Source organism: Protomyctophum bolini (assembly GCF_963924005.1).
Source record: "Protomyctophum bolini genome assembly, chromosome: 15".
Classification (NCBI taxonomy): Eukaryota; Metazoa; Chordata; class Actinopteri; order Myctophiformes; family Myctophidae; genus Protomyctophum; species Protomyctophum bolini.
Window position 1 is genome coordinate 20,368,785 of NC_137876.1, and position 23,638 is coordinate 20,392,422.

Sequence of the window (23,638 nt, forward strand, 5' to 3'; positions counted from 1 at the left end):
TTCCGCTGTGCTCCACCCGTCAGCAGCCATGATGGTGAGTGTCCTACATCTCTCTCTCTCTCTCTCTCTGTGTCTCTATAATCTATCTACCTCTCTCTATCTCTCCTCTGTTCAAATGTCTCGTCTCCCAGAGCGTGTGTGTGTGTGTGTGTGTTGTTTGTTGTCGCCGCGGCGGGACGCTCGTCCACGTTGAATCCCGTTCTGTTGGTTTTAGGTTTTTAATATGAACGTGTTTGTGTTTGTGTTTACATCCAGCAGGAAGGGCTGGATGACGGCCCTGACTTCCTCTCCGAGGAAGACAGAGGAGTAAGTTGTTTCAATTTTATTATTTTGTTTTTATTATTATTATTAATCTATTATTATTATTATTGGTTTTTATTAAACATTAAACATGCCGGGATAAGGCCGCACTGGACATTAGCGTGTGTGTGTGTGTGTGTGTGTGTGTGTCAACGTAGCTGACATAAGCAAATATTCTGTATTCTCATCCGGACGGTGATGATTATTTATTATTATTATTTTATTAATGTACTCATATATGATATCAGTGACAGTTCTAGACTAGTCAAACTCAATCTTAAAGGGAAGAAGCAGCCAACAGAAATATAATTAATTGTGCTGACTGCTGACTGACCAAGCATTCAGTCTAGTCTAGTCACATGCCTGTCACTCACTCACTCACTCGCATGTTTACACACACACACACACACACACACACACACACACACACACACACACACACACACACACACACACAGCGTAATAAAAAGAAGCAGAGTGTAATTGGTTTATTGGTTCGTCTTATCTCTGTCTGTCAGTGTGACTCATAGTATTATTATTATAAACTGCACATGCATACAAGAACCACACAAAATGGGGGTTCGTATTGAGGGGTGTGTGTGTGTGTGTGTGTGCGTGCGAGCTCTTCACGGGTCCACATTTTACCGATTCTGACCCGTTCCGAAATCATTTTCAAATAGGAAAACCAAACCTGAATGGATCCGTGACTATTTCGTCCGATTACGACCCAGCCAGGCAGACATACATGTGTACTTTATGAAATAATGTTGCTGACGTATTGGCCAATTACCATTTCACCGAGAGAGAGAGAGAGAGAGAGAGAGAGAGAGAGAGAGGTTCCCTGCAGGCTGCAGCAGAGGGTGAGAGGGCTAGAGAGGGACTCGTCTCGTCTCTTCTCTTCTCCTCAGCGTGTGTGCATCTAAAATTATCCAAAAGGATCATTTGTTTTTTACACAATCAGAGTTTTAGCAGATGCATGTACGTACCGGTCTTGGCTGAATGGAATATTAACAAGGCGTGGCACTCAATGCACTTTAAATAACGGCTCCTACTTTGCCCTCTTCTTTATCCACGTGTGGGGATACGCACGAGAGTTGCTTTAACCTTCTTATATTCATTTGCTTTCAGCTTTGCTCGTTTGCTTTCACCTCATTGAAACTCACGTCTCTGCAACAATAAACTGATCCTGGGTCTGCCCACGCGTTACACAGAACTTCAGTTCTAAAGTTTTTCTTCCTCCGCAGTGCATCAATAGCGCACTGTCATGCAGCGGACTGAGAGAAAGAGTCTCTACAGTCAGTCAGACTGATCACACACTGATTGAATATGTTATTCTCTATTTTAGTCTCCACCAGGCCGAAGGCATGGTGAGAGAGTATGTTTTGCACTCCGTCCGTGTGTGTGTGTGTGTGTGTGTGTGTGCGCGCGTCCGTCCGTCCGTGCTTGTCTCCACCAGGCCGAAAGGCATGGGGAGAGAGTATGTTTTGCACTGTGTGTGCGTCCGTCTGTTACCAGCTATTCTCCGGCACTGTTAACCTGGTCAATGCCAAATTTTGCGCACACACTCCCTGGAGGCCAACGATGAACCTCTGCCCCAACTTTTCCAGAACGGCCTGTTATAGCGCCACCAGGAGGCCGACTTTTGTATATCCTCCCCGATTCTGTCCAAAGATCCCGCAAATCGTTACACAGTATCATTCTCTATAGTCCTGTGTTCAAGACGGATCTGTCCAATATTTCATATTCCATCCTAATTGGCTAACATTGGCTTTCAAAGTTTGCAGGATTGGCCCATTTTGATCAAAAGGCTTCAAATCACGTGAAATCTTTCACAGACTTTCCTACTAGGCTGAGGAATATATCCCACCCTTTTCACATTGGCCTGTTATTGGCGCATAACAGGTGTATTATTGCAAAACACATTTTTGGAACAAAACTCCTCAAATCATCCAATTAGCCCTTCGCTAAAACCCACCCCAAATAGCGATTGTCCAATGCCAATCCAAATAGTTTAGCGACTGTTGCTATGCAGGTCAAGCTTTCTCCACCTCATAGCTGTCAATGTTATTTTACATGGCTGTGTTGTTGAACATTTACACGGCATAATGTCGGGAAAATTACACCCAGGTGATGGCAATAATACCAATGACGTCTTACCGTACAACATGAAAACTCCTGTCGTTAAAAGTTGATTTCTCCCTCTGTCATTTCCTCATATTTCTAGTTTATTTAAATATCTTTTATCTAGGCACTTTATCTAGTTAACATTTGCAACAACAACAGAAAAGCACAGACGGTACACACACGTCTTGACGGACCCAAGGTCGATTCCGACCCTGCCCGAGTGATTAGGATAAAACTCTGCTCCGACCCTTGCGGGTCTCAGGTCCACTCGGGTATTTTCGGAATCGGAGGTCCCGGTGAAGAGCTCTAGTGTGTGTGTGCCATGACCGTATTGTTGACCTAATGTCTGATGCAGTTAAAAAATATATGCCATCCAGTCATTGCCATCTATATGACTTTATATTGTAATATAGGGAACTAAAGTGTGTGTGTGTGTGTGTGTGTGTCCAGCCGCGGCCAGTGAACGTGGACCTCCAGACAGATGCGACGCTCCAGGTCGACATCTCTGACGCCCTGAGCGAGAGGGACAAGGTCAAGTTCACCGTTCACACCAAGGTAAGAGACTACATAGGCCAGGGGTTGGCAATATAACTATTGCCAGACTGGCTGCCCGTGCCATGTACATAAAATGTTTGGGCAGTTGCGGTTTGCCTTCAGGGTGCATTTTGAGTCTTTAGTTTGCTATAAACGCAACACAATATGTCTGTGGAATTTAGATAAGTCGTATTGTAAGGGGACTGCATGTAATTTCCGACGGAGCATTCCGGATGCATGTCGGACTAGCGTCTGCTCCCGTGCTTGCGGTTATGGTTAGGTTGGGGGATGAGGTGGGTTGAACAACGTACTGCACCCTGTAAAGCTATTGAGGTATTTGGCATAAATATTGTCCATGTCTAATAAGCCCCAGAATTCGCAAAGTAAATGTAAACGGTTGCTTTAAAATTAACGGTAATTCTCATTTTACCTGTCACGATTTACTTCGTCGGGCAATGATGGGCATGACCTTTGGGGAAGTAGAACATAATAATAATGTTTATTGTCCCGAAGGAAGTTCACACGTCTGTTCAAACACCCACAACAAAACAACACGTAGCACGGAAAAACATCACACCAAGACAATACAAAAACATGAGTTCCCCACTGTGTACAGAACCATCCTATTGGCGGTGCAGTTTGTTTAATGCCGCGATGGCTGAGGGCAACCTTGCCCTTTATCCAGGGCAAGGTTCTGTATCTTGTTTCTGTTAGGCATGGACAGTATGTTGTAGGAACATGTTTCTGTTAGGCATGGACAGTAGCCTATGTTGTAGGAACATGTTTCTGTTAGGCTTGGACAGTATGTTGTAGGAACATGTTTCTGTTAGGCATGGACAGTATGTTGTAGGAACATGTTTCTGTTAGGCATGGACAGTATGTTGTAGGAACATGTTTCTGTTAGGCATGGACAGTATGTTGTAGGAACATGTTTCTGTTAGGCATGGACAGTATGTTGTAGGAACATGTTTCTGTTAGGCATGGACAGTATGTTGTAGAAACATGTTTCTGTTAGGCATGGGCAGTATGTTGTAGGAACATGTTTCTGTTAGGCATGGACAGTATGTTGTAGGAACATGTTTCTGTTAGGCATGGACAGTATGTTGTAGGAACATGTTTCTGTTAGGCATGGGCAGTATGTTGTAGAAACATGTTTCTGTTAGGCATGGGCAGTATGTTGTAGAAACATGTTTCTATTAGGCATGGACAGTATGTTGTAGGAACATGTTTCTGTTAGGCATGGACAGTATATGTTGTAGGAACATGTTTCTGTTAGGCATGGACAGTATGTTGTAGGAACATGTTTCTGTTAGGCATGGACAGTATGTTGTAGGAACATGTTTCTGTTAGGCATGGACAGTATGTAGTAGGAACATGTTTCTGTTAGGCATGGACAGTATGTAGTAGGAACATGTTTCTGTTAGGCATGGACAGTATGTTGTAGGAACATGTTTCTGTTAGGCATGGACAGTATATGTTGTAGGAACATGTTTCTGTTAGGCATGGACAGTATATGTTGTAGGAACATGTTTCTGTTAGGCATGGACAGTATGTTTTAAGAACATGTTTCTGTTAGGCATGGACAGTATGTTGTAGGAAAATGCGGAACAGTACAACAGAACAGGATGGGTTGAATAATGCTTTTGTACAATAAATGGTGTTCTGATAGACACTATGACGGTTGCCCGACTGGCTGCCCGTGCCATGTAAATAATCTTTTTGGGCAGGTTGCCCGACAGGCCAAATGAGCTTTGAGTGGGGAAAAACTGTCTTTTAGTTTGCCATAAACGCAACATAATAATATGTCTGTGGAAGTTAGCTAAGTCATATTGTACAGCTATTGAGATATTATTATGGCATAAATATTGCAGTTTGTCCATGTCTCACAGCCCCAGTATTAAAGAAAAATGGTGGCAGTGTGTGACCCACTCATTCTAAATGTAACTTTTGCAGTTTCCTGATACCGGTAGATGCTTTTTCAGGCCAGTTTTGAAAGAAGATGCTTTTTTTCAGGCCAGTTTGGGATGTTTTCGGTGCCTTCCACATTAGTGTTATATCATATTTTCCCATATTGCCCACTCCTAGCTCAGACATAAATGTTAACATCAAATACGGTACACCACGTAAAAAAAACCCCATATACAAAGGGCATAGAATAAAAAAGAATAATAAACAGATCAGTCTTCAAATTAAAAACAGAAATTACAACTCTCTTAAAACCATTGAAAATAAATTTCATTAATATGCAATAATATACGGAGCCATACAAATTGCTATGATGGTTGTAATACATTTCTTCACAATCAAATCAAAGCTTCTTGGTTGGTTGGTGTGTTGTCCAGTTGTATTGGTTGGTGTGTTGTGCAGTTGTATTGGTTGGTGTGTTGTGCAGTTGTATTGGTTGGTGTGTTGTGCAGTTGTATTGGTTGGTGTGTTGTGCAGTTGTATTGGTTGGTGTGTTGTGCAGTTGTATTGGTTGGTGTGTTGTGCAGTTGTATTGGTTGGTGTGTTGTGCAGTTGTATTGGTATGCTGGTTGGTTGGTTGGTTGTATTGTCCAGTATAGTTCATTTAAATGCAGTACTGACACTGCAGTTCTGACATCTTTAGGAAATTGAAGGCAAAAAATGCATGTTAATTAATTAAAAAATGACTATTCATTTAGTTAATTAAATAAATAAAAATCAGTGTTAGCGGCAGATATGCCCAGGCCAAGGTAATAATTCATTCCTGCATACGCCACTGCAGCCGACCCACTCTACCCCTGAGCCACCGCTGCCTCCGTAGACCTAGAAGTGCTCTAGTTGGGAGCGTATGGCAATTAGACATCTGTAATGTATGAGAGGTCTCTATCTAGGCCATTGAGTGCATTATAAACCATGCAGAAACTTCTTGAAAATATGACTCTGATGGAAGAATGGAAACCTCAGTCATTCTTAAACTGTCCAGTGTCCAATCCCTTCTTCTGAAACTGTTGTCCTCTGCTCCTGTGACGCAGCGGACTAGACGACGTATTAAGGGCCTTGCAAGCGGGGAGCGATAAAACGCGCCTACAGTTCACAAGTCGCGGTGCGACAACGCAAGCGCATTTACGTGAGCTGCGGTCCCGTGAATTTGTTGCGCGCGTGCTCGTTACGTGCACACGCCCGTGACTCACCAGACCTGGATTCTGTTAAGCTTTTATTTTTACGCTTGCGTTGTCGCGCCCCCTCTTCAACAGACCTGGAGGAGACCTGTGTTGACCCAGGCAACAACGCCTGCGTTCCTCGCTTCACGTTTGCAAGGACCTTTAGGCTGAGGCGTGCTGTTAAGACTCCCTTTGTTCTTGAAATCTATTCTATGGGAGACCGGGCGGGAACCAGTGGAGAGCGCACAGGACTGGATGTGTGTTTTTGTTTTGGTTAATCTTGCGGCAGAGTTTTGTATAAGTTGTCTGTGGCCTGTTTTGGGAGTCCAGTGAGCAGGGCATTATTACAGTAGTCCATGATTAGTGACTGGTGATGAAGGCATGGTTTATGTTTTCTGCATCTGATTGTGACAGGAAGGGTCATACTTTTGCTTTGTTTCAATGGAGGTGGGGGGGAAAAAAATGCAATTTTGGTTATTTTATTGATGTGAGGTGTACTGTACTGTACAGCATGTGAGTCATGTATGACTCCAAGCCAGGCTGGTTACTTGAGATTTAACTCAGGCAGCTAGTTGTCCTTAACCCATTTAGACCTGAGGACGATTCTACAAATATCTTCTAAATCCTGACAGTTTTCTGAAAAACCCATGTTTCTGTGTCAGTGATTCTCAAACATTTTCTTGTCATAGACCCCCCCCCCCAAAAAAAAAGAAATATGTAATTGGCCGCCGAACCCCATCTGAAAATATGTAGTTCCAGGGAGTAGAAGATATACATTTTCACGACTTTTCAAAAATAGCAGATCTACAAGTAGATCTGCTATTTTTCAACAGCTAAATTAATGTAAAGTGATGTAACTAGCGAGGTTTTCAAAGTAATGGGTCCCACGGGTCGTTGCATGCAGAACGAGAGGGCCGACAGACTCTCTGGAGAGAAGGAGAACCAGGGTTTGCCAAGACGAGTTGCGGGTTGCGTTTTATTTTGGGCTTGTTTTAAAAATGCAGTGGCTTCTTTGATGTGTGTATATACTATAAATTCCCATATGTTTTGGGGGAGTGTGAATCATATTGAGTGACAGAACCGGTGTCATGTCTCTACTTATGTGTGTACTGTTGCTGCATAATAAATGACCAAAATGTTCATTATTATTGACATACCTGTTAGTATTTACTATTTATGATGAATGATGCATCCAAAAAAGCGCTTAGTTTAAACGCCTCAGAGCGCTACAAGCTTGTTTAAGATTTTGACAAATCTTCGTGTGTGTGTGTGTGTGTGTGTGTGTGTGTGTGTGTGTGTGTGTGTGTGTGTGTGTGTGTGTGTGTGTGTGTGTGCGTTTACATTTACAGAGCACTCTTCCTAACTTTAAGCAGAATGAGTTCTCTGTTGTTCGCCAACATGAGGAGTTCATCTGGCTCCACGACTCCTTTATAGAGAATGAGGACTATGCTGGCTACATCGTAAGTACCTCCATTTATTGACCTTTTATCTATACTGTACACCTGATAGACTACCAAATTCCTGACCGTGTGGCGGTTCTGGACAACCGTGTGTCCGACCGACTCGACGCCGGACACTGCACTCCCCCGTGGGGGTGTCTGTGGAACGCATGTGTGTCGATAAGTAAAGTCATTCGAATTTGAAGCGATACAGTGATGTGAATAGGTTTTCAATGTAATTGAGTCCCAGGATGCAGGGATGGTCTTTTAGATGAGTCCCAGGGACATTTTATGAGTCCCACTTCAACGACATTAGGAGTCATATTTTCCCTTTTTTTTTTTTTTTTACAAATTGCAGCATTTAACTCCCATTTCATTTTATATGGTTATACTGTGGTTATATTAATGTAGAAAACAGAAGAAGAAATTAATGTTATAAACTAAAACTGGCAAAATAAACTAGAATAAAAAATAGTACAGTAGTGCATCCCTTGGATGCAGAGGTCGTTGTTATTATTTATAAATAAACTAGAATAAAAAAACAGTACAGCAGTGCATCCCGTGGATGCAGAGGTCGTTGTTATTATTTATAAACAAACTAGAATAAAAAAACAGTACAGCAGTGCATCCCGTGGATGCAGAGGTCGTTGTTTCATTGCGTCCCTTAACTCTAAACTGCGGTTTGGGATGCAAAATGCACCCTATTTTAATCTCTTTACGTACAGACATACAGAGACATGGTGCATTTATAGATACCGGTAGATAGATTCTTGGTCACAGGCTTAGCAATCCTTATCGATCAGAGTCCTTATCCGTCCTACTATCCTATCCTTCTCAATTATTTTGGTGGAAAGGAGAGACAACAATAGATTTCTTAACAGGACTCACTGGAATTGCTTTTTTTTTGTTAATTCCTAGTTTATTTACGCCCGGTTTAGGTAATGTGTACCTTGTTGTTGTACATCAGCCACTCACCTCATTTTGACCGTGCAGATCTGCTATTTTCGGCAAGCACAGACAAAGAAAGAAGACTAAGAGGTCACATATTCATGTCATGCTAGGTGACACTAGTCATTTTGTTTGTATTCAATTGTCGGGTGATGCTGCATTTATATAGCGCTTTTATCCAAGGCGCTTTACATAAAATAGATTGTGCATTACATTCACACACGCATTCACACACCGATGGCGGTGGAAACCATGCAAGGCACCCAACCTGCACATCGGGAGCAATTAGGGGGTTCAGAGTCTTGCTCAAGGACACTTCGACACTAACTCTGGGGGAGCCCACAGGGATCGAACTGGGAACCTTGCGGTTCCCATCCGGCCGCTCTAGTTGGTGACTATGATAACTAAACGTTGTAGTAGTTGGTGATTGCGATGCCTTGATTGTACACGTGGCGACTGCTTTTTGAGAATAGTGTGCAGTGCAGGTACTAACAGAGTTAATGAGTGCTAGATCACTGTTATTTCTAGTTATAGTGTATTGTGTGCTGCTGTGTTTAAGGTTCAAGGTTCTTTGTTTGTACCCGAGGGTACATGTGTTTTTCAGAAGGGGAAATGCAGCAATCCAGTTAAAAGCAAGACATCACAACCTAAGTACACAGATTGCAGATGTCTAAACAAACCAAATGCATTTAAACATACCGAGAAGAAGGTCATGAAAGTGCTTTTTACACACACACACACACACACACACACACACACACACACACACACACACACACACACACACACATTCACACACACACACACACACACACACACACACTCTGAGTGTCAGTGCCGTGACTAGATGAGGTGTATTTGTCTTGTACTTTCGTTGTTTCGTCGTGCAATGCCTGCAGGTACAAAATATGGTCTATATCGTTTATTTTCCTACGTGTATGGGAAAAAACACGCCTTGCAGCTTTGATGTGGGGAGTGTAGCAGAACTCAAGGGTTGAGTTGAGACTCGCCTGTAAGTTTACTGGAACACAATTATGACAATTATGCTTTAGAGCACTGTTTCCCAAACAGTGGGTTGTGGACCAATTTGTGGGTCGCGGACACATTGGACCAAAGGTGCCACAAAATGTCTGTACTCCAATCACTGTGCAAATAAATAATGACTAAATCATGTCCTTAACCAAATCTGCAATACCAGACCAAATATCAATGTTTTCTTCTTTCGCTCCGTGCAATCTTGCTGTTGACAATTCTTAATGGCATCTTTATACCTGGGACCGCGATTCATATTGTAAAATCAATTTTAAGTTTACTCTGAGAGTGTAGTTGCAGACCTATAAGGGTTAATTTAGTTCCAAACTATAATTTTTTTGTTTGGGACCCCCTGGAACTCCCTCAAGGACCCCTGGGGGGTCCCCGGACCCCACTTTGGGAACCACTGCTTTAGAGAATGTTTGTTCTCCAGTGACGGATTATCATTCAAACCATGATGTCACAAAGGGAACCATGATGTCACAAAGGGAACAAGACTAGGTTGGATTCAATAAAATAGGCTGGTCTTGTTTTTATCAGTCTGAGAACACATTTTTCTTTATTTTATTTATGTGTTTATTTTTTGCGGCCTTTGCCTTTATTTTATATTTTTGAGTGGTGCAACCACTCCAAGGAACAGCAATGTCCGTGTTCACCTATGTGTTGGTTCACCTACTGTATGTGACGTCCTGCACTGTTGCCTGCTAATGAGACAGAGAGAGAGAGAGAGAGAGGAGGAGGAGGAGGAGGAGGGGGGGGGGGAGGAGAGAGAGAGAGAGAGAGAGAGAGAGAGAGAGGGGAGTTGCACCACTCGGTTCACATGGGTGTGATTTTTTTATAGAGAGACAGACAATAGGCTGACAGGAAATGGGGGAGTGACATGCAGTAAAGGCCGTCGGGATCGGGAGTCGAACCCGCGGCACACTGCCAAGCTCGGGCTACCGGCCAAGGTGCCTGGATCGCTGAGCCACGGCCCAGGCCGAGAACAAAGTTTTCTAAGACCGCAATCGCTGATGATTTTTTTTTACACACCACTCATCACAGTTCTGCTTGAAGGTCAGTTTAGTCTATGACTGCCCCAAGGCACTTCTAGTTGGCTCTACACGTTCCACAGCCTGATGATTATTATTATTGTTTATTCTTGTATGTTTTATCATCTTTAGGGGCGGTCATAGCTGAGTGTTTAGTGAGCCCGCATGTGGAGCATTGGAACTATCCCATTGAGACAAAGCGGGGTGCTATGGGCTATAGTTCCAAACATTGGAACTCTCCCATTGAGACAAAGCGGGGTGCTGTGGGCCATAGTTCCAAACATTGGAACTATCCCATTGAGACAAAGCGGGGTGCTGTGGGCTATAGTTCCAAACATTGGAACTTTGGAACTATCCCATTGAGACAAAGCGGGCTCTGGTAACATTGGAACTATCTCATTGACGATAGAATGAGCACTTGCGCATTCCATTGTTCCATTGGGAGTCAACGCTTGTGTCGCCACTCTGTTACTGGATTACTCTGACCTATAGTATAAATCCTATTTTGCGTACGTTACCAGTCGGCTAAAGAGCCATGGGCCGATAGGCAAGCAGCAACGCAGCACCCTATAGCCTACTATACACTGATTGTTACAGGGTGGGTAAATGCTACCCTATGCTAGCCCTATGCTAGTCCTAATGAATGTGCTCTGTTGTTGTTGTTGTTCAGATCCCGCCTGCCCCTCCCAGGCCCGACTTTGATGCTTCCAGGGAGAAACTGCAGAAACTGGGGGAGGGTGAGGGCTCCATGACCAAGGAGGAGTTTACCAAGATGAAACAGGAACTGGAGGCGTGAGTAATTTCTCAAGTCCCTTCAAAGTTACGTACCATCGAGCAAGGCACCGAGAGCAGAGGGCCTGCATGTGACATCAAAGCTACATTGTGGCATTGTACTGCTGATGAACAGGAATGAAAAGAATACAATAATACTTTGTTTTCCAGTTCAGGTTAAAAACGACCAGCAGGGTATAAACATGGCAGCCACCGTGACTTGAACACAGCTGCAGTTAATCCAATTAATGGTTAATGGTTGTGTTAGATTTAGACGTGTGACTATACTAGTCTTGCTTCAATACTTGGTCTCAACTCTCGCATGGCCAGACTGTTGCCTCCCACAATGTTGGAACGCTTCGTTCCGGTCATACAGTCTAGAGCACGGACGCTCCGTTGATGATTAAACCAGGTCGCTCAAATGTATCCTAAATATGATGATATCAAAATCCCCTTAAGCATACTATATATCTCTCGCTGCTCAGCAGAAATGATAGTAACACAATCTTTTAAAAAATATGTCTCTGCTATAATTGGCAGTCGCCACATATGGCGGAGACGGTGCTACTTATACCCATAGATAGATGCTGAGTGTCCGTGTGTGTGTCGTGTGTGTGTGTGTGTGTGGTGTGTGTGTGTGTGGTGTGTGTGTGTGTAACAGAGAGTACTTGGCTATCTTTAAGAAGACGGTAGCGATGCATGAGGTGTTTCTGTGTCGTGTCGCTGCTCATCCGGTCCTCAGGAAGGACCTCAACTTCCACGTGTTCCTGGAGTACAATCAGGATGTGAGTACAACCGTAACCATTTGTCGCTTCGATCGCTTTAACCCATTCTGACCTGAAATCAGATTCTAAAAATGTCTTCTTTTCTACATCCCGACAGTTTTCTGAAAAAGCTGTTTCTATGTCAGTCCTTTGATTTTTCAGAAATAGCAGACCTACAAGCTCATAGCGCGCCACTCGGTGGCGCGCTATGAGCTTGTAGATCTGCTATTGTTAAATAGCTAAAGCATAACGCAATGCTAACACCAAAAGGGGTTCCCGACCTAAAATGGGTTAAAGGAGAATTCCATGCTAGAAGGCTTTCTTACATTTTTATTTGTAGTTGTTACGTCCGCACCAAAGAGGTCCAGGTGTTATTTTGTGCAAAAGCGCATTATTGGTTATTGGCCCTAATATAAGCCCTCAATGAATTGAATGGGGTGTTGTGCTAATTCGCTTATATATACATTTTTGTATATATCCTCTCTTCATATCCCAAGCGGCACACTTTACTACTTATTTCGATGGAAATAAGCGAATTGGCACAAAAAACAGTCATTGTAGACAGTAATTTTACTTTGGGAGAGTAACCATATGGACCCGCTCGTTCACCCAAGACGGGAGAGACATGCAGCAAAGGTCGTCATGAAAGGGACTCGGAACACGCAACGAGCTGTCAGGCCACAGCCTATCTGTGGCGTGCGCCTGGACCGCGAATCCAGCGGGCGCCCCCGGTGCAATTTTATTTAACATAATTAAAGGTCGCTTCAGTTGGATTTCGCGCAACTTCTTGTCTTTGTATTGACTTTGTGTGTGATCTCTGGCTATTCAGGCCTGAACGCAACTTTACACTAGAATTCATCGTGCTCTGTGTTTAAAGTCTAGCACGCTGTCCTGATTGAAGCAACCGTGCTAGACGTATAATGGACCTGTTATTACCCAGTTGACCAGAGAGTCCTCCCGGGTTGTTGAGTTAATGCCGTCAACATGTTTTCGACGTGTTCTCAGCTGAGCGTTCGAGGGAAAAACAAGAAGGAGAAGTTGGAGGATTTCTTCAAGAACGTGGTGAAGTCCGCAGACGGAGTTATGGTGTCCGGAGTGAAGGTAACACATTTACGTGGAGATATTGGATGGTGTTGACATGTGAAAGAAGTAGCTTTCTTTCATTTGAACCCTATGTACATCGTTGGCTTTATACTTGTATGCTCATTTTTCCCCTCAACATTAAATACCATGGCCCAGAATGACTAAATGCAAAGTGTGTGTGTGTGTGTGTGTGTGTGTGTGTGTGTGTGTGTGTGTGTGTGTGTGTGTGTGTGTGTGTACTGTTTTCAGGATGTAGACGACTTCTTCGAGCACGAGAAGACCTTCCTGTTGGAGTATCACAACAGAGTCAAAGACGCCTCCGCTAAATCTGACAAAATGATCAGATCTCATAAAAGTATGTGTCTCCATGTCTCCCTTGCTCCCTCCACACTGCATTGTCACCAAGGGCGACACACACATTCTATATTTGTGACCGTTTCTGACAGAGGCTTTAAATATTTTTTATTTTATTTTTCATGTCAATGTGTCATTCTTCAAATTGACACATTGGTTGTTCAGTTTGACCCTCCAGTTTTGGAGATACGGCTTATAGAGTAATGTCTTGCGAAAAACAGGGAGTTGAGAAAACGGGCCTGAAATTGACTGAATTACACCATAGCTACATGTTTAAGCATTTATTTCATATTTACATGTCGATTTCAGCTCTGATATTTATTTCAGACATGCTCTATGCTATTAACCCATTTTGGATAAAACATTAAATAAAAAAACTGGTTTTCTCCTCTCCTGAACAGTTCGTCTTGCCACCATGACTCCGTCTCTGGTGTCTCTGGATCAAAAAGAGTCACATTTGATCTTTTTATTTTTATTCAGACATTTATGCCCCATTTTATACTTTGTAAAAGCAGTGAAAATCGCAGCTCATCTTGAAAATGCCTTCACTTCTATCATTCAATTAATTGCATTGAATTGAATGGGATGTATGGGGTGTTGTGCTAATTCGCTTATTTCCATCGCTCAAAATTATAATTTTTTTGTATATATCCTCTCTTCATAATGTAAATAATAACCCAAGCGGCACACTTTACTACTTATTTCGATGGAAATAAGCGAATTAGCACAACACCCCATACATCCTATTCAATTCATTTAGGGCTTATGGTAGTGGAAATAGCCAATAAGGAGCTTTTGCACCATTACCTCTTTGATGGGGACGTAACAACTACAAAGAAAGGTAAGAAAGCCTTTTAGTATGGAATTCTCCTTTAAGCTCAGCCCAATTCATGTTCTATGTCGCTCCTCGAAATAGGTTTGAATCCTGGGTGAGACATGAATGTTGGCTTAGTCACCTCAACAGGGATGTCTGCATTCTGCATCTGCTGATTGTACTGAGACTAAAGTTCACTTCACACTGATTCTGGGGAAAAGAAGTGAAATCTTATTATTATTATTATGAATGGTGACGATGATAATTATAATGCTGTGACTTTGTTCCAGATGCTGCAGATGACATCAATAGAATCGCTTCCACGCTGTACAGCTTAGGAACACAAGACAATACTGACGTCTGCAAGTATGTACTTGAGACAGTAGAGTGATCATTTCGACGTGTGAGACAGTAGTGATCATTTTGACGTGTGAGACAGTAGAGTGATCATTTTGACGTGTGAGACAGTAGTGATCATTTTGACGTGTGAGACAGTAGTGATCATTTTGACGTGTGAGACAGTAGAGTGATCATTTTGACGTGTGAGACAGTAGAGTGATCATTTTGACGTGTGAGACAGTAGTGATCATTTTGACGTGTGAGACAGTAGTGATCATTTTGACGTGTGAGACAGTAGAGTGATCATTTTGACGTGTGAGACAGTAGAGTGATCATTTTGACGTTTGAGACAGTAGTGTTCATTTTGACGTGTGAGACAGTAGAGTGATCATTTTGACGTGTGAGACAGTAGTGATCATTTTGACGTGTGAGACAGTAGTGATCATTTTGACGTGTGAGACAGTAGAGTGATCATTTTGACGTGTGAGACAGTAGAGTGATCATTTTGACATGTGAGGCAGTAGAGTGATCATTTTGACGTGTGAGGCAGTAGAGTGATCATTTTGACGTGTGAGGCAGTAGAGTGATCATTTTGACATGTGAGACAGTAGAGTGATCATTTTGACGTGTGAGACAGTAGTGATCATTTTGACGTGTGAGACAGTAGTGATCCTTTTGACGTGTGAGACAGTAGTGTTCATTTTGACGTGTGAGACAGTAGAGTGATCATTTTGACGTGTGAGACAGTAGTGATCATTTTGACGTGTGAGACAGTAGTGATCATTTTGACGTGTGAGACAGTAGTGATCATTTTGACGTGTGAGACAGTAGTGATCATTTTGACGTGTGAGACAGTAGAGTGATCATTTTGACGTGTGAGACAGTAGTGATCATTTTGACGTGTGAGACAGTAGTGATCATTTTGACGTGTGAGACAGTAGAGTGATCATTTTGACGTGTGAGACAGTAGAGTGATCACTTTGACGTGTGAGACAGTAGAGTGATCATTTTGACATGTGAGACAGTAGTGATCATTTTGACGTGTGAGACAGAGTGATCATTTTGACGTGTGAGACAGTAGTGATCATTTTGACGTGTGAGACAGTAGTGATCATTTTGACGTGTGAGACAGTAGAGTGATCATTTAGACGTGTGAGACAGTAGAGTGATCACGTAGGATGTTAATTCTGTTCTGACTGAAGCGTTTGTATTTTTCAGGTTTTTCCTGAAGGTGTCGGAGCTGTTTGAAAAGACGAGGGTACGTATGTGTTCTGTATCAGTAGTACTATCGACCCATCACCAGACAGTGGTTAGAGTGTCTGCCCTGGAACTGGGAGGTCAGGGGTTCGATCCCCGGCCAGGTCATAATGCCTCCCTGCTTGGCACTCAGCATCAATGGGTTGGATTGGGTCAACTGGGATCAACTACAAATGGTTCCCGCGTGCGGCACGGCTGCGGCTCACCGCTCCAAGCGATGGGTTTCACGGCGGTAACGACAAATAGTACGACTATCACGATGCGACATGTTGTGAGCTTGTAGGTTGTCTATTTTCAGTGCTTTTGCGCAACACTGTTGATAGCTGATTTAACATTACAAATAAATAAGAAAGGGTTTCTGAATTCAATAACCCACCTTTTGATAGATTTAACATTGCAAATAAATAAGAAACTATTTCTGAATCAAATAAGCCACATTTTGATAGATTTAACATTACAAATAAATAATAAATGATTTCTGAATCAAATAAGCCACCTTTTGGATAGATTTCTACATTACAAATAAATAAGAAATAAGTGAAAGAGATGCAATCAGGGCCTCCTGAGCAGATGTATTTTAAACTGGCCATAATAATAATTCATTAGGACCAGTTTTGATGTTCAAAGAATGACTGCTTTTTATGCAATAACAGCTGTACTATTCAACATTTAATTGGTTTCACGCACGATCAGCAGATTGACACAAAGTATCAATTAAATGTTTTATCATTAAACGGAACAGCACAATAAAATTATTCCATTGTCCACTTCCACTCCACGTACCCTGTAGTACCTCCGCTTACCGCTAGGGGGTACACTGGCACCCCATTTGAGAACCACTGATTTAGTTAAACCCTCTGGTGACTGGCATGTTGTTTTAAAACACTACATGAATATCCTTTTGTGGTCCTCTGGGTGTTATGGCCGACTTTAAGGATTGAACTGCTAGAATGATTAACTGGTTATTCCATTGAGTGGAAAACAAGTGGATATTTGGTCTTAACGGAACCTACAGCACACGGTATTTAATAAAAACCACTGGCAGCTGTGGTGTGTGTGTGTGTGTGTGGGGTGACGGCGATCTGTTTGGTGCCACATTGAACCTGTCAAAATCCAACGTCACATGCACGCCCACACACACACACACACACCTCCCTTTTCAACCACTAGCAACCACAGGCACGGCAGGCGACGCACGGAGCGTCGTTACGTGTATGAATGGAGGCGCAGGAGGAAGGAAGTGTTGCGCGGCATGCGTTTGTCAGTTTTAGCTCCAGTTAGCTCTATAGCTGCGTCGTCAACGGGAGAGGATCGGCTGTATTCACCCAGAGGTCCATCCGTATAAGAGGCAAACGGCACGACGCATTATAGCACACCAGGGCTGCTGTCATTCTAGGGTTGGTGTTTACTACTGACGGTGAATGGCCTGTGTGTGTGTGTGTGTGTGTGTGTAGAAGATCGAGGCGCGGGTCGCAGCAGATGAGGACTTGAAGCTGGCTGACTTACTGAAATATTACCTGAGAGAGTCCCAGGCTGCTAAGGTAACGGTCTGTCTCTCTCTCCCTCTCTGCTGTCCTGCTGTCTGTCTCTCCTACACTGTCTCCCTCTCTGCTGTCCTGCTGTCTGTCTCTCCTACACTGTCTCCCTCTCTGCTGTCCTACTGTCTGTCTCTCCTACACTGTCTCCCTCTCTGCTGTCCTGCTGTCTGTCTCTCCTACACTGTCTCCCTCTCTGCTGTCCTGCTGTCTGTCTCTCCTACACTGTCTCCCTCTCAGCTGTCCTGCTGTCTGTCTCCTACACTGTCTCCCTCTCTGCTGTCCTGCTGTATGTCTCTCCTACACTGTCTCCCTCTCTGCTGTCCTGCTGTCTGTCTCTCCTACACTGTCTCCCTCTCTGCTGTCCTGCTGTCTGTCTCTCCTACACTGTCTCCCTCTCAGCTGTCCTACTGTCTGTCTCTCCTACACTGTCTCCCTCTGCTGTCCTGCTGTCTGTCTCCTACACTGTCTCCCTCTCTGCTGTCCTGCTGTCTGTCTCCTACACTGACTCGATCTTGGCTGCCCTACCGTCTGTCTCTCCTACACTGTCTCTCTCTTGGCTGTCCTACTGTCTGTCTCCCTCTCAGCTGTCCTTCTGTCTCTCCTATATGTGTCCTGTCTTCGGACAATCTTAATTTTGACGGCTCCCTCGTGAAAGAGATTTCTCGTTACACACACTGCTGTCGTGATACTTAAACTGCTGGTCAATGTGTCGTGTGTGTGTGTGTGTGTGTGTGTGTTCCAGGACCTGTTGTACAGGCGTGGCCGTGCGTTGGTGGACTACGAGAACGCTAACAAGGCTCTGGATAAAGCCAGAGCCAAGAATAAAGACGTCCTGCAGGCTGAGAGCACTCAGCAGATCTGCTGCCACAAGTTTGAAAAGATCTCAGAGTCTGCCAAGCAAGGTGTCTTGTCTGTCTGTCTGCCAGAGAGAGCACATTATCAGCTTCAATTGTAGTGTGTTACAATTCAAAATGTGTCCACTCATTTTCTTGATTTTTATCACTTCCCGTTTCACATGTTTATCCTTTATCATGTATGACTCATACAATTGCTGGACTGGATACAATTGCTATTTATCCTGACTTATGTTTGAGCTGGAGAGAGTTACTGAACAAACTCGGAGAATATAGAGCCATTTAACCCTTATTTTAATGAGGAAAATATCACTTCAAAGGGATACATACAAATCTCTGATGGTTTTTTTTTGTGTTCTCAGAACTCATCGACTTCAAGACGAGGCGAGTGGCAGCTTTCAGAAAGAACCTGGTGGAGCTGGCAGAGTTGGAACTGAAACACGCCAAGGTACACAGCACTGTTGTACAGACTAGTACAAACTGTTGTACAAACTGTTGTACAGTACAAACTAGTACAAACTGTGTCGTATAGCAAGTGCACTTGCCCTAGCCTCGACGACCTTACAGAGGCTTACAGAGCCAAAGGGTCAACTTATGTAATGTAGATACCGGTAGCATGATTTTATGTAGACATGGCATACGCATAGTTTAATTATATAGAATACTCCACTGTTAGACGTACTGTATGTTAGGTTCTTAGCTTACGTATGACTGTTTTATGCATTTGATGTATTGCCATGTTTTTGTTCTTGCTTCAAGGTTCAAGGTTCTTCATTATTTGTCTCCCGAGGAAGGAATTTGTCTTAGACAAAAAATGGCCCGCATGCAAGCGTAGCCCTTATGTCCATGTCGCCGCAGTGTAGCACCAAATACATCTTTCTTGCATCATAGAAAAAGAAAACATAGAGGGGGCTTACTGTAAATCGTCTGATGCCTACATTGTAAATGTCATATTACGGTACGGGTGGTGAAGAGTCTAGATTAAGACTTGGATCATTAATGCCCAGTATAATTATTATTTCATATTATTATTATTAATGCCCAGGGTGTCTCAGGAAATTAAAAGCAATAATAACACTAATATGAATTGATCCTGTGTGTCTGTCCAGGGGAATCTTCAGTTGCTGCAGAGTTGCCTTGGCGTTTTGAAAGGAGACAGTTAACTGTCTGTCTCTTCCAATCAGACAGACGGCTCCTCTCCCAGCACCCCTCCGTCTGTCTGTCTGTCTGTCTCCGGACGGACGGATGGACGGACGGACGGACGGACATCAGGAAGTTCGATGAACAACAGAAGAAGACGAATACATTCTGGAACATAGTGTTTGACATCAGAGAGAACTCTCTCCCTCTCTCTCCCCCCCTCTCTCCCTCTGTCAGTGGTTCTCACAGTGGTGCCTCCATAACTCTGTGTGTACATTTTGTACACCCTCACAGACAGATCTTTTTAAGGGTCCATTGGAACCCCCATCGAGCGGCCCTAGATGGTCCCCAGACCCCACTTTGAGAACCACTTTCTCTACATTGTTTTAACATGGAAGACAAAATGACAACTTTTAACACTTTAGTGGCTAGTCCCATCCTGGGGCCCCTCAGCCCAGGGCCACCCCTTGGCTCCCAGCCTGGGGCCCCTCAGCCCATGCAGGGCCACCCCTTTGCCGTGACCTCCAGGGTGTTCCCAGGGTGACCTCGGAGTGGGTCACTAAAGAGGGTTCTAATGTCATCACGTTAATTAGAGTGGCCTTCAACCAGGTGCGGTTAGTTTCACAGCCTGTAGTGGGACTGTACTGCAGCTGGTCTGGGTTCAGCTGTAGCGTCTGAACGTCAACCAGTGACGTGTTCCTGAGCTGACCTCAGTTCAGCTGTCTGAGGAACAGAACTCACCCCCCGGTTTCAGTTCCAGAACACCATTTATCCTCTGGTTGTTTTTCATCGAGAGTCGAGACACGTTCCCCAGAGCTGATGCACTGTAATGTCCACACGCACGCACACAGACACCCATTTACGCACACACATGCACGCATACAGACGCCCATTCACACACTCGCGCACACACAGACACACGCACAAGCACGCCACATTAGAGCCTGAGTGAAATATCGACCATTATTTGACTGTTGACGCCATCGGTGTCTGCAATTATTTAGCCGGATCTTTAACCACTTCCGGCCTGCCGTCCCTATTTAGAAATGTTTTCCAAAATGTAAAAAAAAAAAAAAAGAAGGTCCATCAACAAGCTATAGATCGGAAGATGTTTTCAATAGGGCTTTAGGTGGTTTAATGAAAAATAAAGTTCAGTTAATATGTGTGTATTTTATGTATATTTACTATTTACTTGTGCATCAACTATGGGTAAAAACATTGGTTAACATTTTGTCTAGGACTCTGCATCGAACGGGCTCTCACAAACGCACACACACACACACACACACACACACACACACACACACACACACACACACACACACACAGTGAGCTCAGTTCTCTCTTGCTGTGAGTCTGGGAGGGTGTTGACTGAGTTTGAGTAAACGTTTCAGTGCTGCTTCGTTACCTTGTTGAGTGCAGCTGATTGACAGCACTTATTATCTGTCCCCGTTACTAATGGTCTGTTTAATCTTCATCATCATCGTCTCACAAAGTAAATTTTTTCTTTTACGTGAATCCGTCTGTTGGCCTTAAGTAACATCTCCGTCTGTCTCGTTAGTCGTTAAAGCAGGTCGGCCTGTCTGTGGGTTATGGAAGTGTCTGTGTGGCGCGTTGGTTTGTAACATCCGTGGCCTGTTGTTGCTTTATGGAGCTCGCTCTGTCTGGTATGAATGTCGGTTCCGTCGCATTCGTCACGCCGTCAGAGTGTGTGTGGACTTTCACGTCTGTCGTACAATAACACTTACAATACGGGTTCGGTTGTCCTCCAACGGTTTAATTCCAAGGACCACCATGACTCGGAGAGTGTACAAATACTTCCATGTGTACACTCAGAGTTACAGTCCTGTAAAGGTCAATCTGGAATCCCCTATTTAGAATCGTTGAAGGGAACCATTAAAATCCTAAAGGATCTAACCCTATACCCACAACGTATACTTTCAATACTTCAAAAAGGTTGGGTTTTTTTAATAGAGAAAATAGTAGATCTACAAGCTCACAATGCATCGCGATGCCACACATTGTGAGCTTGTACACGGTCTATTTTTTAGTAATACCGTAAGGTTGGTTCTGGTTATGATGGAAATTTAAAAACGTCAGAACTTTGCAGTTCGGTTCTGTGAGGTTCTTGGTTAAGGTTCTTGGTTAACCCTTCGTAGTGGAAAAGTTAGTCAACGTCTGTGGCCTGTTGGTTGTAAAGTTGAACGTTTTGAATGCCTCATTAGATACAGATAAATCAAATCACTCGGATCGATTCACAAACAGATTATTTTTTTTTCTCTTTCAGTGTAGTTGAATGTTTTATGTGACCAAAGCTTCCGTTAACTTGCAAATGCGCTGAAAGGAGCGGTCATCATGATAAATTAAATGAAAGAAATAATAAATAAATTGTTATGAAATTTACGTCATGTTTGTCTACCTTTTTAGACACAAAAATCAACACATTTTAGTCTTAATTACAGCCGTTCGTCAACACTTATTTTTTTAAAGTTTTGTTTTTAGACATTTAGCATTTTAGCGATGGATGTGTAATGCTGACACACGTACAGGAGAGCAAAATGGTATCATCTGTTCATATTAAAAGCTCAATAAAAACACTTTCTTATACATGTTCCATTGTTTGAGAACTGACTTCTAACTACTGTCTTTGTACAGGAGTGTATCTCCATAATTTCAACCCATTTTGTTCATAAATTGATCCCTTCATCATATGGTGGTCAGCCAGTCACACAAACTTATTGAAATCAGCAGGACTACTATACCAGCTCACAACTTATTTTTGTAAACTTAAGTGAAAGTGGTTAAAGCCTCACTGCGTTAACCTTTGTTTTGTGAATACATTTTAATTGTGTCTTATCTGTATGTATGTTGGTAGTCGTAGAGTATGTTAATATTCAATTTGAGGTGGTTGTATTGTCTCCCTGCTCTTCTATTGAGACATTTAGATGGTGTCAAAGGTCATCTCACCTAGACACAGGATCTGACACCAATTTCGACCTGATGGTCAAGATTGGCTCAATGGTAAAAATTTCAGGAAAACCGGTTCAAATCCGGGGCAGAAGAGTGAAGTTACATAGTGCTGCTTCTTAAACTGGGTATAAATATTGAATGAGCATCGAACAACTGGAACACGGGTTCCTTTTTCTTTGTATTTCCTGAAAAGTAACGATTCGGCATACAGTTTTCCCACCTGACAGGTGGTGAGCTTGATGTGACGCATTGTGAGCTTGTAGATCGGCTATTTTAACTAGCCTACTACTTAAACATTTGTTCTAATTTATGGACTTTCTAAGATCTTTCTTTAATTTCTTCATGAAATTACTGAAACGAAATCATTGCATTTAGTTTTTAATTCATGATAAGTTTAGCTTTTTTGGGAAGTTCTTTTTTTTTTAATGTTTTGAAATATTAAATTAATAAAAAGCAAGGCTTTTGCACACCTACAGGCGACAGGTGCGTAGGAGAGTACGGTGCCTAAAACAAACGGTGCCAACACAAACGTAATGAGCTACAAAATTACGTAGGACTGGTTTTCCCTTCATTGTCAATGGCGTTTATTAAACAAACATTGAACTATAAAGACAAACATTAAACCTGCATATAGGAGGGGCTAGCGCCCCTCAAAAACTAAGGGGACCCGGACCCATAACAATGTGTCTGACCCACAAATGGGTCTGTGACTGCTGTGCTGACCCAGTGGTTAGGAAACTGTTAATACAGCTGTGTGGAGACTATTAGGCTACTGATACAATTTAGGCATTTATCAGACGCTCTTAATCCAGAGAGATATACAAGCAAAAACTTAAAAGCATGGCAATACATCACATAGAAAGTAGTTATCATGAAACATGCTTAATCTAAGAACATAACCGTGGAATATCTATAGCCTGTAATGAAACTATAGGCTATACATATAAAATACTATATACTGATGCAGAGCTTGTGTGTCTGACAGGCTCTCTGCTGTGAAGGCGGCGGCGCACACGAGTTGCAGCGGCTACTCCAGCTCATGTTGCTTATTGTATTGTGCTTATTGTAACTTATTTGTCAGTATGCGTCCTTTGTACAGAGACAACACTTGCAAATATGTGTATGATAGACAGTCTAGATTGCTCATTCAAGCCCATATGAGCGTCCCAGTGGAAGCATTAACGCGACTCGGGTTGCTACGCCGACCATGCAGCTACAACG

The 23,638-nt window shown here is 43.0% G+C and overlaps 1 protein-coding gene across 2 annotated transcripts; it reads left to right on the plus strand.

The window, feature by feature from the left end:
- On the plus strand, positions 1-22,061 carry snx6 (sorting nexin 6). Of its 2 annotated transcripts, none has more exons than XM_080784742.1 (14): positions 1-34; positions 256-306; positions 2,875-2,979; positions 7,433-7,543; positions 11,204-11,325; positions 11,966-12,089; positions 13,074-13,169; positions 13,401-13,506; positions 14,610-14,685; positions 15,877-15,916; positions 17,370-17,456; positions 18,196-18,355; positions 18,670-18,755; positions 19,417-22,061. In XM_080784742.1, exons 1-14 carry the CDS (start codon positions 29-31, stop codon positions 19,468-19,470), a joined length of 1,224 nt encoding a protein of 407 aa, XP_080640868.1. In that variant the 5' UTR covers positions 1-28; the 3' UTR covers positions 19,471-22,061. The 2 variants fall into 2 exon arrangements, with proteins under 2 accessions (XP_080640868.1, XP_080640869.1); XM_080784743.1 differs by having other exon boundaries at positions 259-306.
- Positions 22,062-23,638: the final 1,577 nt, after the last annotated feature.